General features: G+C 44.5%; 1 protein-coding gene across 5 annotated transcripts in view; it reads right to left on the reverse strand.

Annotated features, from left to right (window-relative positions):
• Positions 1-6,368: 6,368 nt before the first annotated feature.
• The window catches only part of ZMAT2 (zinc finger matrin-type 2), a 58,788-nt gene continuing 51,680 nt past the window's right edge, over positions 6,369-13,476 (reverse strand). For 2 of the 5 annotated variants that reach the window (XM_050795085.1, XM_050795088.1), the window contains exons 2-7: positions 13,052-13,083; positions 12,618-12,711; positions 11,399-11,522; positions 9,550-9,623; positions 8,947-9,092; positions 6,369-7,424 (exon numbers count right to left, since the gene is read on the reverse strand). In XM_050795085.1, the coding sequence (XP_050651042.1) occupies positions 7,281-7,424; positions 8,947-9,092; positions 9,550-9,623; positions 11,399-11,522; positions 12,618-12,711; positions 13,052-13,069 (600 nt within the window). In that variant the 5' untranslated portion in view covers positions 13,070-13,083 and the 3' untranslated portion in view covers positions 6,369-7,280. Of the gene's footprint in view, positions 7,425-8,946; positions 9,093-9,549; positions 9,624-11,398; positions 11,523-12,617; positions 12,712-13,051; positions 13,085-13,476 lie in introns of all 5 variants that reach the window. The other 3 variants (XM_050795084.1, XM_050795087.1, XM_050795086.1) reach the window with 3 other exon arrangements.

The following is a 13,476-nucleotide window of genomic DNA, read 5'->3' on the forward strand; positions in this document are numbered from 1 at the left end:
AATGGCAATGTTGCAAAGGCAGGAGGAAAGAGGCGACTTGAAGGGGAGGTACCCCTTCAGGGCTTCATGGTGAAGAGAAAGGAAGCAAGCAGTGAATAAGAGTACCAGGCTGGCCGCGGTGGCTCACTCCTGTAAACCCAACATTATGGGAGGCCGAGGTGGGCGGATCTTGAGCTCAGGAATTTGAGACCAGCCTGGGCAACATGGCGAGACCCCATCTCTAGTAAAATAAAATAAAATAATAAAATAAAATACAAAGCTGGGTGAGGTAGTGCACACCTGTGGTCCCAGCTACTCTGGAGGAGGCTGAGGCAGGAGGTATTGCTTGAGCTCAGGAGGCAGAGATTGCAAAGAAAAAAAAATTAAGAGTCTCACAGATATAAAAGAAAATCACAAAATCACAAGATATCAGCCTGTGCTCCACTTTCCAAAAAAGGGCTATTTGGGGAAGAAATGCATTTTGTTCTACTAACAAAAGAGGGCACTACAGTCAGGCGCAGTGGCTCATGTCTGTAATCCCAGTACTTTGGGAGGCCGAGGTGGGTAGATCACCTGAGGTCAAGAGTTCGAAACCAGCCTGGCCAACATGGTGAAACCCCGCCTCTACTAAAAATACAAAATTAGCCAGGCATGGTAGTGCATGCCTGTAATCCCAGCTACTTGGGAGGCTTAGGCAGGAGAATCGCTTGAACCGGAGATGTGGAGATTGCATTGAACCGAGATCACACCATTGCACTCCAGCCTGGGCAACAAGAGCGAAACTGTCTCAAAAACAAACAAACAAACAAAAACAGGGCACTCAAACTAAGAAAGCTGGTAAGGCACCCAAACTACTACTTCATTTGTAATTGCTGAAACTGGAAAATAAAACATTTCAAAATGCACAGAAAATTGCAGACACAGTATATAGCAAAATGTTAAGTGAAAATCAATATTTTTTAAAACACTAACCATGAAACTGGAAAACTGAAACACAGTACTCCAATCTAAATTAGATAACCTTAAGCAATCATTTGGTAACATGAAAAAAATGCCATGAATCAGAAAAATAACTCAGAACAGAAATGGACAAAGAACGAAATAACTAAGAAAACAGTTTGTAAAAAAAGCAGGAGATATGGAAGAAAAAAAAATCTCTGAAAAGAACACTGAATCATAAGATGTCCAAAGAGGAAAAGCTTTTACTTAAAATATAATAACTGGTATTGAGGAAAGGTATTAAAACAGCCAATAAAATAAAAATAAAATCAAGAAAGCAATTCAAAGATCAGAGAGAAAGTGATATAGAGGCAAAGATCCAACATACATTGCAGTCCCTGAAGAAGAATAAAATAATGGAACCGATGTAATCTTCAAAACTATAATAAAAGAAAACTTGGGTCTACATATCGAAAGGAAACCTATGAAAATTTATATGGAATGATCAAGTTTGAGGTATATCTTAGAACATCCATTAGATTTGGAAGAAAAATTCCTGTGGGCCTCAGTAAAAAAAGGCAAGAAGATACAAACATACGGGTAACTGTTAGAACAAACACATGAGGCCGGGCGCGGTGGCTCAAGCCTGTAATCCCAGCACTTTGGGAGGCCGAGACGGGCGGATCACAAGGTCAGGGGATCGAGACCATCCTGGCTAACATGGTGAAACCCCGTCTCTACTAAAAATACAAAAAACTAGCCGGGCGAGGTGGCGGGCGCCTGTAGTCCCAGCTACTCGGGAGGCTGAGGCAGGAGAATGGTGTAAACCCGGGAGGCGGAGCTTGCAGTGAGCTGAGATCCGGCCACTGCACTCCGGCTGAGGCAGGAGAATGGTGTAAACCCGGGAGGCGGAGCTTGTAGTGAGCTGAGATCTGGCCACTGCACTCCAGCCTGGGCGACAGAGCGAGACTCCGTCTCAAAAAAAAAAAAAAAAAAAAAAAAAAAGAACAAACACATGAACATACTGAACACGGAAAAAACTTTAAAAGTGTTGAGTTGGTTGGTTTTGGTTTTTAAGCACTTCCTTACTTTCTAGCACTACGAGATCTAGCACTGCTCCACGTCCGTTTCTATATTTCCTGCCCAGTACTAAATCAGCCATTTCTCCAAGGAGCCCTGGTTTCTTTTTCCATGGAAAGGGACCTGAACTTCAGCAGTGAAAAGGACTGCAGAGCGCCCACGGATCTCGAACCACCCAGAGAGGTAAAAGGACTGCAGAGCGCCCGCGGATCTCGAACCACCCAGGGAGGTAAAAAGGACTGGAGAGCGCCCGCGGGTCTCGAACAACCCAGAGAGGTTGGTGTAATCCTAGGAGGTGTCGCCGAAGTAACCGCTGAGCTAAAGCCAGCCCAGAGGTTGTTTCCGGATTATATTTTCTTGACTGGTGAGAAAGACCTACGTCACAAAGCGTGAGTCAAAACAAGGGTGCTTTAGCATGACTCAGCGTCCAGGACTGTCCAACACGCCCCCCACCTCCAGACAATTCAGGAGTTGTCCGTCTGGGGACACACAGCAGTGACAAGGACGCAGCCTTTCCTTAAGCCCTGGAGAGCTCTTCCGCAGTTGTGTCTTCCCTCGGCTTATTGTCTCCTTCTCAGCAGTCACCTGCTCCACAACTCTCAAAATGCCCCCACGTCCTTCGCTTCCAGCCTTTGCGCTCCCAAAACAACCACGCAGTATCACTTTGTGATCAAACCAACTTTTACAACTAGTGCTTGGGCCAGGGCAGTGGAGTCTTCACAAGGTGTAAATTGTATTTCAGACCTTATCTTAGAACTTTGCTGCTAAACTAGTTAAACCTTACAACCCCTGCCCAGGTGAAACTTCCTGTTACGCTTTTTTTTTAAAGACACATAATCATCCTCTGTCACCCAGGCTGCAGTGCACTGGCTCCATCTAGGCTCAACCCCTACGCCCCTCTTAGCCTCGCGAGTAGCTAGGACTACAGGCACAGTTCACTATGCCCAACTAATTTTTTTTTTTTTTTTTTTTTTGAGGCAGAGTCTCGATCTGTTGCCCAGGCTGGAGTGCAGTGGCACGATCTCGGCTCACTGCAACCTCCGCCTCCCGGGTTCCAGCGATTTCCGGCTAATTTTTGTGTTTTTAATAGAGACGGTTTCACCATGTTGGCCAGGCTGGTCTCAAGCTCCTGACCTCAAGTGACTCGCCCGCCTCGTCCTCCCAAAGTGCTAGGATTACAGGCGTGAGCCACGGCGTCCTGCTTTTTTTTTTTTTTTTTTTTTTTTTTTTTTCCTTCTTCTTTTGAGACAGAGTCTTGCTCTGTCGCCAGGCTGGAGAGCAGCGGCACGATCTCCGATTACTGCAACCTCCGCCTCCCGGGTTCAAGCGATTCTCCTGCCTCAGCCTCCCGAGTAGCTGGGACTATAGGCGCGCACCACCACGCCCAGCTAATTTTTGTATGTTTAGTAGAAACGGGGTTTCACCATGTTGGCCAGGATACTCTCGGTCTCTTGACCTCATGATCCACCCGCCTCGGTCTCCCAAAGTGCTGGGATAACAGATGTGAGCCACCGCACCTGGCCAATTTTTTTTTTTTCCTTTTTCTGTTTTGAGATGGAGTCTCCACTCTGTTGCTCAGGCTGTATTGCAGTGGCACTACCTCGGCTCGCTGCAGCCTCCGCCTCCCGGGTTCAGGCGATTGTGGTGTCTCAGCCTCCCAAGTAGCAGGGACTACAGGCATGCACACCACACCCTGCTAATTTTTGTATTTTTTAGTAGAGATGAGATTTCACCAAGTTGGCCAGACTGGTCTTGAACTCCTGACCTCAAGTGATCCGCTCCCCTCGGCCTCCCAAGGGGCTGGGATTACAGGTGTGAGCCACCGTGCCCGCCTTTTTTATTTTCTGCAGAGCCAGGATCTTGCTATGCTGCCCAAGTTGACCTGGAACTGGCCTCAAGAGATCCTTCTACCTCGGCCACCCAAAGAGCTAGGATTACCCGTGTGAGCCTCCATGCCTGACCTAAAAATATTTCCATTTTTAATACCACAGGAACATCTATTCCTTTTATGTACGCTGTAAACAGCTAACCTTTCTTCCCCAAATTCCTACTTTTCTCCAATTAACCACTGTTTATATTTCAATGTGTATCCTTCCAGTCCTTTTCCTCAATCTGTATATTTAACTGTACACAAAACATAGTTTTTCTTGGCTTGCTGGGAATCCAGTTGTTGGATATTGTTTACATAACAGCATGTCTTGGAGATCCTTCCGGTCACTGCATATAAACCTAATTCCCTTGCATTGTAAACAGCTGCATTATATTCAAGTATAAATGTACTAGTTTTAAGTTTCATTATCATAAAGCTGCAGTAATACACATCTTGGTACATGTATGTGCACATACACAAGTATGTTGTTAGAATATATGCTGGATTAAAGAATCTGCACACATATTTGGAGAAAGTTATGGGGGAAATACTAGAAGCCTTGAGGGTGCCTGAAGCCACAGGATCATCTTTAATAATAAGGATCATCTTTTGTTCCCCAGGTACTCTGAAGGGCAATTCCACCAGAATGTAAATTCCATGACATCTGGGACTTTGACGCATTGCCCCAGAAGATAATACCAGTACCTACAGCATGTTCACCTAAGCACTGGTCAAGCGGATTTTCCTCAACCAGAATGCAAACATTTCCATTGGTTTTAGAAAGACCTGAAAGAGGCCGGGCACGGTAGCTCATACCTGTAATCCCAGCACTTTGGGAGGCCGAGGCGGGCAGATCACGAGGTCAGGAAATCAAGACCATCCTGGCTAACATGGTGAAAACCCGTCTCTACTAAAAATACAAAAAAATTAGCCGAGGATACTGGCGGGCACCTGTAATCCCAGCTATTCAGGATGCTGAGTCAGGAGAATCACTTGAACCCAGGAGGTGGAGGTTACAGCGAGCTGAGATCATGCCACTGCACTCTAGCCTGAGTGACAGTGACACTCAAAAAAAAAAAAAAAAAAAAAAAACTGAACCATGGAAGGAACTCACTGAAACCTCCAGCCTGCCTTGAAAGGGGTAACAAAAGACCTAGTCAACAACAAGACTGTCACCCAAGGGACCTGAAGTGCACATAATCCTGCCAAGAAAAGCACCCACCAATCTGCCCCCATTGCCCAATACTTACTGTATCTAAAACTTTGAGCCAGGCCTTGAGCCCACAGGTGAAGATACATTCATGGTGTTCCCAGTGGTAAGATTCAGCATCACATGTTTACAGTAAGGGAATTTTGTACAAAAGTCCAAAGGGAGGTGTATGATGCTTTGTGGTTCAGATACTACAGAAAGGTGAAGAGCTTGATGGGGCAGAGAATGAATACCAGCTATATGGTGGCAGCCTTGTTAACCCAACGGATCCATTTTTTCAGGGTATAGAACCAGCAAGAGTTACAGGTTTCATCTGCTTGAAGTTAATGTGTTAAAGTTAATAATTCTCCGTGTATGTATGACTATTTTTTTTCCTCTGCATCCCCTGGACTTGGTACAGTACTTGATCAAGTGGATATCAAAGTTTTGTGAGTTTCTGTAGTGAGTTTACCAGTCTGTGCCATCTAATTCTCAAATTAGACCAAGGTAGGGAAAACAGCTAGCTGCTTCTCAGTGGATTTCAATGTGGGTAGGGAGGGATTTTGCCTTTCTCAGGGGCACAGACATTTTTAGTTGTCACAATTGTGGAAGAAGGTGCTACTGGCATCTAGCAGGTAAAGGCCAGGGAGGGTTAATCCTAAATCAAAATCAAAATCATAAACACCCTACACTGCACAGCATTGGTTTCTACAACAAATGATAATCTGGCCCAAAATATCAACAGTGCCAAGCTTAAGTAATCCTGTGTCTAGCAGACAGTAAGAAACACACTAAGGGCAGGGTGCAATGGCTCACGCCTATAATCCCAGCACTTTGGGAGGCTGAGGCAGGTGGATCACCTGAGCAAGGAGTTCTAGACCAGCCTAGCCAACATGGTGAAACCCCATCTCAACTAAAAATACAAAATTAGCCGCTTGAAGCCAAGAGGCGGAGGTTGCAGTGAGCCAAGACCGCGCCACTGCACTCCAGACTGGGCGATAGAGCAAGACTCTCTCAAAAAAAAAAAAAAGAAAAAGAAAAAGAAAAACACTAAGTTCAATCCTGAGCTCTACTGTTCCAAAAACAAAAGATCAAAGGAGTCTGAAATGATAGGAATAGTTTTGGTTCAGGCTCCTCTGGACACAGATCCCTTACCAGAGGAAAACATAACTCATGCTAAAAAAAAAAAAAAAAAGTCCTAGGCAAAAATAAGATTTAAAATGGAAGAATAAAACACTCTATGGAAATCCTCAGCATGAGAAGGAAAAACAAATATTCACAGGCAAAATTATGGAATGTTCCCACCAAATGTAAAACAGGCCCAGTCAATGCCATTTATTATACATATTGAACAGCTTCTAAGACCCAAGGGCTCCCATAATAAGGTTTTGGGGATTTTTTGTTTTGTTTTGTTTTTCATTTTCTTCTTTGCATCAAACAGGTTCTTCCAAAAGCCTGCTCACAAGGAAGACAAAAACAGAAATCCTCAGGAAAATGAAACAAGAGAATCTGAAACAATCTACACCTGAATGTTAAAAAACTCATCAGACACAAACCACACCAAACACTCATCCCATTTAATTTCCTGTTACATGCTCTGAGGAAGCCAAGAACATCAGGCCCCAGGGCAGCAATGCTCTAGGATTCCAGCTCAGGCCCCCTCTATGTGACAGATTCATGCACACACATCCACACACCATAGAACCAGGCAGAAATACACATGCATGCACAGGTAGCTAGAGAACCATAGGGCGGGATGGGAAAAAGGGCTGGTCAAGGATATGCAATCAACTGGAAACTGGGACCTAGAGAATGCTTCTGTTGCAGGCTGAACATGAGTTAAAATTAAAACAAAGGCATAACACAGGATAAAGGTGGGATGCTCAGACAAGAGGCTGGATAGATGGAGAGATAAAGATGCAGGGGGAGTTTTGGGAAAGCAGCCTCAGAAGGGGAGGTTTTTCTTTATTGGAAACTCAGGTGGGCAGGGGTCCTATGACTCCAGCGATATACTGAGGCTGAAGCAATATGCCACAGCATTACCTCTGCAATCTGTGCCCTCTCCCAAAGTAGAGGGAAACCATGAGCCCCACCCTCTATCCCTCCCCATTGACACTCTTAAGAACTTTCCCATCACCCAAAAAGAAATGACCCCCGACTACACACACACACACACAAAGTTAGGTCCAGCATAGGCCCAAGTTAGGCCAAGCATAGAAAGCCTCAGTAACTCTTCTTGGTGGAACCAAAGCCAGAGAAGCCCATCACAGCTGCCATCTCATCGTCCTCCTCAAATGTCAAGTCCTCCTCAGCCCTCCTTTTCTTCTCCTTCTGTTTCTCTTTCTTGTATGCTTTGGCCTTTTCTTCCTGGAGGGAAAAATCACTCAGAATCAGTTTAGACTCCTCAGCCAAATGTTACTGAAAAAGACATGAGTTTCAAGACTCCTTTCTATCTTTAGGAGAAAGTACTTAAGACAAGTAAAATCTCAAGGACAGAGTAAAAGCCAGAGTAAAAATTATAAAGGATAACAAAAAGAAGTTTTAGCCTCTAGAGAGAAGTTCTCAAGCCTGCACTCTAGTTCATTTTTTTTTTTTTTTTTTTGGAGAGAGTCTTGTTCTGTCGCCTAGGCTGGAGTGCAGTGGCACAATCTCGGCTCATCGCAACCTCCACCTCCTGGGTTCAAGCAATCCTCCCACCTCAGCCTCCCAAGTAGCTGGGACTATAGGCGTGTGCCACTGCACCCAGCTAATTTTTCTATTTGTAGAGACAGGGTCCCACCATGTTGCTGGGGCTGGTCTTGAACTCCTGGTCTCAAGTGATCCATCCACCTTGGCCTCCCAAAGTGTTGGGATTACACGCGTGAGCCACTGCGTCTGGCCCCATGTCATTTCTAGTTCCTGACAGGGTTATGACAGCAAAACCATATAATAGCAACTGACATTCTGGGGCATGCAGTACATGCCAGAAATTGCTCTGAGTACTTCATGCATATTATACTAAGATCTCTAATATGGGGATACTGAGGCACAAAGAGGTTATATAACTTGCCCAAGATTCACAGCCAGTTTAAGTGGAAGAAACAGAATTCTGACCCAGTCAGCCTGATTTCATGGGCCTCCTTAGGACTAGGTACATTTAGTTAATTCCTCTTGTAGTTAAAAAAAAAAAGTATGGAGGAAGCTATGCATGTTGTGGGGGACAGTGGGTATATGGGAAATCTTTATACCTCCCTCTCGATTTTGTTGCAAACCCAAACTGCTCTAAAAAAAGTTAAGTCTTTTTAAAAAATTAAATCAAAGAATACAGATGAGAGTCCTCAACTTACGATGCTCTGACAAGATTTTTCAGTTTTACAATGGTGCAAAACTGACATGCATTTGAAACTGTACTTCAAGTATCCATATAACCATTGTTTTTCACATTCAGTACAGTATTCAATAAATTAATGAGATGAATACTTTATTATAGAATAGGTTTTGTGTTAGATAATCTGGGTCAATTGTAGGCTAATGTGTTCTGAGCACATTAAGGTAGGCTAGACTAAACTATGGTAGGTTAGGTGTATTGCACATTTTTGACTTAAGATATTTTTAACTTGATGATGGGTTTATCGGTAGGTAACCCTGTCAGAAGTTGAGAAATATCTGTATCGCCAAAATAAATAAATAATAAGGCCCACAGAGTCCAGGACAAAAAAGTCGTTTCAGAGCCATTTCCTTCAGATCATGAGAATCCTAAACAAAGGCAACAAATGTTTCCGCTAATATACAGAACTCAGGAGATACAACTCTGGGGCTGGGAGTAGGAGTGGGATGAGGACAGGGTCTCCCATGATTCATAACATAAAACTCAAATCTGGGGCAGAGGGGAAGACTAGGAGAGGCTTACCTCTTCTCTGAGCTCCTTCATCCTTTCCTCAAAATCATAATCCTTCTGCTTCTCTTCCATCTTCTTCTTGTTGACCTCAAAACGTTTCTTCACCTGATCCAGGGTGGAACGTTCCACACGCATAGACATGCCCAGGTTTCTCTGATCTGGATGGGGTCAACAGTGAAGAAGGCAAGCTCATTAAAACATCCTCAGCCCCTCAAAAAGTATTTTCCTGACTTCTCTGACATCTTCTCATATGACATCTCATAAAACACACAGCACAAATAATTACGGTTAAAAGAAACTCCCTTGGTCAGCTGGGCCCAGGAGCAGCACATGGTTTGGGTGCTGTTAAAAGTCTCATGGCCTCCAGAATAAGGCCTCTTACCCATTGCCTCCAGAAATATTACATAATGAAGTAAAAGATGGCCTGTGCTGAAACAACTGGAGAGTTCTAATAGGGGCATCAAAAAAGAGCCCAATAGAAACTACCTTTCTTACTCCAGCCTTCTTTTGATCAGTAAAAAGAAGAGGAAGAAAAAAAAAAAACCTACCCTTCCATTCCACCCCACCTCCAAAACCCAATTCCAGCCCTAGTGACAAGCTACCTCCAAGCCTTACGTTTCTTTCCATTAATGTGATCCAGAAAGTTGATGGAGTCCTTCACCACACAGTCACAGACATTGCAGTAATATCTAACAGGAAGAAACAGCACTTGAGTCAAATATGGTTTTAAGGATCTTATCATTTTCAACCAAGAAACACAAATTTTTAGGTAAACTTCTTTTTAGAAGTGTTAAGCCTTCATTTCTATAAAGCCTTGGCTCTCGAGAGAGTATAGCAGTCATCCTCAAAGACAGCCTCAGGATGAGCCCCAACCTCTTGGTATTCCTACTCTGTGTAGTCTCTTCCCAATTTGTACTAGAGTTGGTCTGTGTGGCCAACAGAATATGTCAAAAGTAATATCTTCCAAAATTAGGTTATTTTAAAAACCATGCCTTCTGTCTTTGTTTGGGTTACTTGCTCCGGGGAAGCCAGTTGCTCTATTGTGAGCAGTCTTATAGAAAGGTCTATGGGGCAAAGAACTTAGGCTTCCAAACAACAGGCATGTGAGAGAGCTTGGAAGCAGATCCTCCAGCCCCACTTAAGATTCAAATGAATGCAGACCTACCTTGCCAACTCCTTGATTGCAGCTTCATGAAGAGACCCTGAGCCAGAACCACCTAGGTAAGCCGCTCCCACATTCCTTACCCAAAGAAACTGTGAGTGGTGTAGTTTATGCTGCTAAGCTGTGGGTTAATTTGTTAATTTACATAACAATAGATAACTAATACAGACAGGAATGGACAACAGTGGGTTTACTAAGCAGCTCAGAGAAGTGTCACTCATTGCTATCTGTGTTGCTCTCCTGCTAGAAAACCTAACTGGAGAGAGAAGCAGTGGGGGGCAAAAGGGTGACAAGCTGTTGTGGGACCCTTCTTCCTACAGGTTACAGTCTTGGAAGAAGGTGTACAATCAGGCATCCATAACAACTACAGCCTTTGCAGCTAGTCTGGAACCTCACACCCCGCTTCTTCACCATTAACAACTCCTAGGCTCTACCTAATTTCTCCCCTAGAAATCTCCTCAGTAGCACCTTCCTTCATTTCTTCCTCTGACAGATCAAATAATCCCTTTTAAAATATTAATAGTAAATCAGAATTGATAACAAGTATAATGGCAATAAAAAAAATTTTTTTTTTTTTTTGAGAGAGTTTCGCTCTGTGGCTCAGGCTGGAGTGCAGTGGCGCGATCTCTGCTCACTGTAAGCTCCGCCTCCCGGGTTCACACCATTCTCCTGCCTCAGCCTCCAGAGTAGCTGGGACTACAGGCGCCCGCCACCAAGCCCAACTAATTTTTTGTATTTTTAGTAGAGACGGGGTTTCACTTGTTAGCCAGGATGGTCTCAATCTCCTGACCTCGTGATCCGCCCGCCTCGACCTCTCAAAGTGCTGGGATTACAGGCGTGGTGAGCCACCGCACCCAGCCAGCAAAAAAAAAAAATTTAAAATATGTATTAAGTAGTAGTTGTAGTGCTACTACTAGTAGTTGCAGTGCTAGTATGATTTTTGTCTGTTTTGTTTTTTTAATTGAGACAGGGTCTCACTGTGTTGCCCAGGATGGTCTTGAATTCCTGGGCTTAAGCAATCCTCCTGCTTTGGACTCCCAAAGTGCTGGGATTACAAGCATAAGCCACCGTGCCCAGCCAATGCTAATAATATGAAGAAGCCCACTGAGTGACCACTCCTAGAGACACTATCATGTCAACTTGAGACCTTGGGAGACACAGAAAAACAAATATAAAGATGGAATTACAGGCAAGAAGAACATAATCCTGGGGCCAAGGACCTTCCTCAATAGTTCCTAAAACCAAAATCGGTGGCTTAATAGATGCATTCTTGGCTGCAGAGAAAAATGATAAGCAACTTACCCTCCCATCTCAGATTGAGGGGTTGTCTTGGTAATGACAATTGTCTTCCCAAGCTTGGATTCCAAGTCCACCTTGTAGTCCCTATGCCGTAAAAGCTCTCGCTTGACAGGCTGCACTGGTTTTCCTGAAACATAATGGGGAAGGAAGTCCCTTCAATATTATAGCTCCTCAACCAGAAAGGAAAAAAAATGCATGAAACCCAAAATTCAGGTCTACTCTCATTTCAAAATGATTCCTGAAAGAAAGGACGCAACAGACACTTAAAGTAGCAGCTGGGGAGAATCTCAACACAGGAAAAAATCATAAGCAATCCCCAATTCTCTACAGCTTTTCTCCACTTCAAAGCCAGCCAATCCAAAAGCAGTATGTTTTATATTCATTGATTAACTGAATTGTGGGGGAGAATTTCTAAAGTGTTACTAGAAGCAACTTTTTCAAAACAGAAGCAAGGATATTCAAGAATGCTTTCAGGCAGATACCCTAGGCATAACAGAAAGGAACCTTCTGAGAGCTGGGCAAATTTATAAAAGGTGACCAACATTTAGGAAATGCCTGTTACATGTCAAGCACTATTTATTTTACATGTTACATAAAAACTGAAAGAGTTAGTGAATGCAAGGTGGCCTGGAGGTAAAGGGAAAGAAGAATGTACACGTTTGAAACAGATGACAAAACAAGACATTTCTTTATGCAATCTCTTAACCAGGAGAGAAGCACCAAGTCCCTGACGTCCAAGGCACAGAGAAACAGCACTGCTAAGCACTAGCTGAAACAATCACAGATCCTGGAAAGTACCCCGGCTTTTCTCAGACTATATGGGAGGGTCGTGATTGGGCCAGAATGTTCTCTCCCTTAAGAAATTTCAAGGGAAAGAGGGGAGTCACTGACAGCGGTAATGCACAGTAGCAAAATACTCCACACTTCTCTGTCACTACAAAGGATTCCGTTATCTTCTCTGTACTTCAGGAAAGCATTAAACGAGCCAAGCAAAGGGTGGGCAAGGAAGCGGAGTAAAATAGAGCTGAAGAGCATCTCAAAACTACTTACTTCAGCCCACCTCCTCGCTCTCATTTTGTAAATGTAGAAACCTAGGCCGAGGGAAGCAACACTCTGCCAGAGCTTAACCGCGTGGGAAGGCAGCGCACTTCAACTCCCACCCGCTCTCCATCATCGCATCGCCTCTGTGATACCCTTAGCCCTTGATGTAGTTAGCACCCACCATCTTTCTTTTCTCTCTCTTCCGTGAGCCTCTTCTCGGCGAGTTTCTCATATTCATCTTTGTCCCACTTTCGGCGAAAGTCCAAGTTTTTTGTCTGTGGAGGGGAAAAAGCGTCAAGATCCGTCGCCGTGTCCGGACCCCTAAAGAAGCAGGGAACCGCGCCCTCGCGGTCCAGGCAGCTACAGGACCTTTTGAAAGCGAAGCCTCTTTGGACTGCATGAGAAGGCTGGGGTAGCCTCAGGACCCCCAACCCGAGAAACCTCCATGATTCCACTGACCCTTTGCCAAGGCCTATACTGGGGAGTTCTTGAACCTGGACCCTGCGATCTCGAGGAGATATCGGAAAGCCGGTCGGGTGCAGGAGTCTGTCTCTATTCAGGTCTGAAAAACCATTCCCCACCCCGCAAAACCTCCTCTTCAGACACAACACCTACCCCGCTGCCCGACGCCATCTTCACAGCGAAGTGAATGGCGAGCTGAAAAATGCCGTAAAAGGCGGCTTGGAGCCGTAAGGCAAGATGGCCCTCCAATAAGCTTGGAGTCTTGTGTTCCAAACGAGGTAAGGACTGGAGGGCTTCTAAAACAGGCTTGTTGGCCCCGCCTCTGCTCCAAGGAGACAGCGCAGGCGCAAGAGGAGTATGAAGCAACACGGAAGTAAGGGCGCCTGCAAGCGTTTTTTGCCTTGGGTTTCAAAACAAGCATTGAAGGGTCAAGATTTAGTTCAACTATTTTACAAACAAGGAAACTGAGGTTCGAAAAACTGTGGTCTCTGATCTAGTCTAACAACTTTGCGTCCACTGCCAAGAATTCGTAAACCTTTTTTAAGGCCGAAGCGCCATTAGGGGGTCTAGATGCCTCT

This window comes from Macaca thibetana, chromosome 6, assembly GCF_024542745.1.
Source record: "Macaca thibetana thibetana isolate TM-01 chromosome 6, ASM2454274v1, whole genome shotgun sequence".
Taxonomy (NCBI): domain Eukaryota; kingdom Metazoa; phylum Chordata; class Mammalia; order Primates; family Cercopithecidae; genus Macaca; species Macaca thibetana.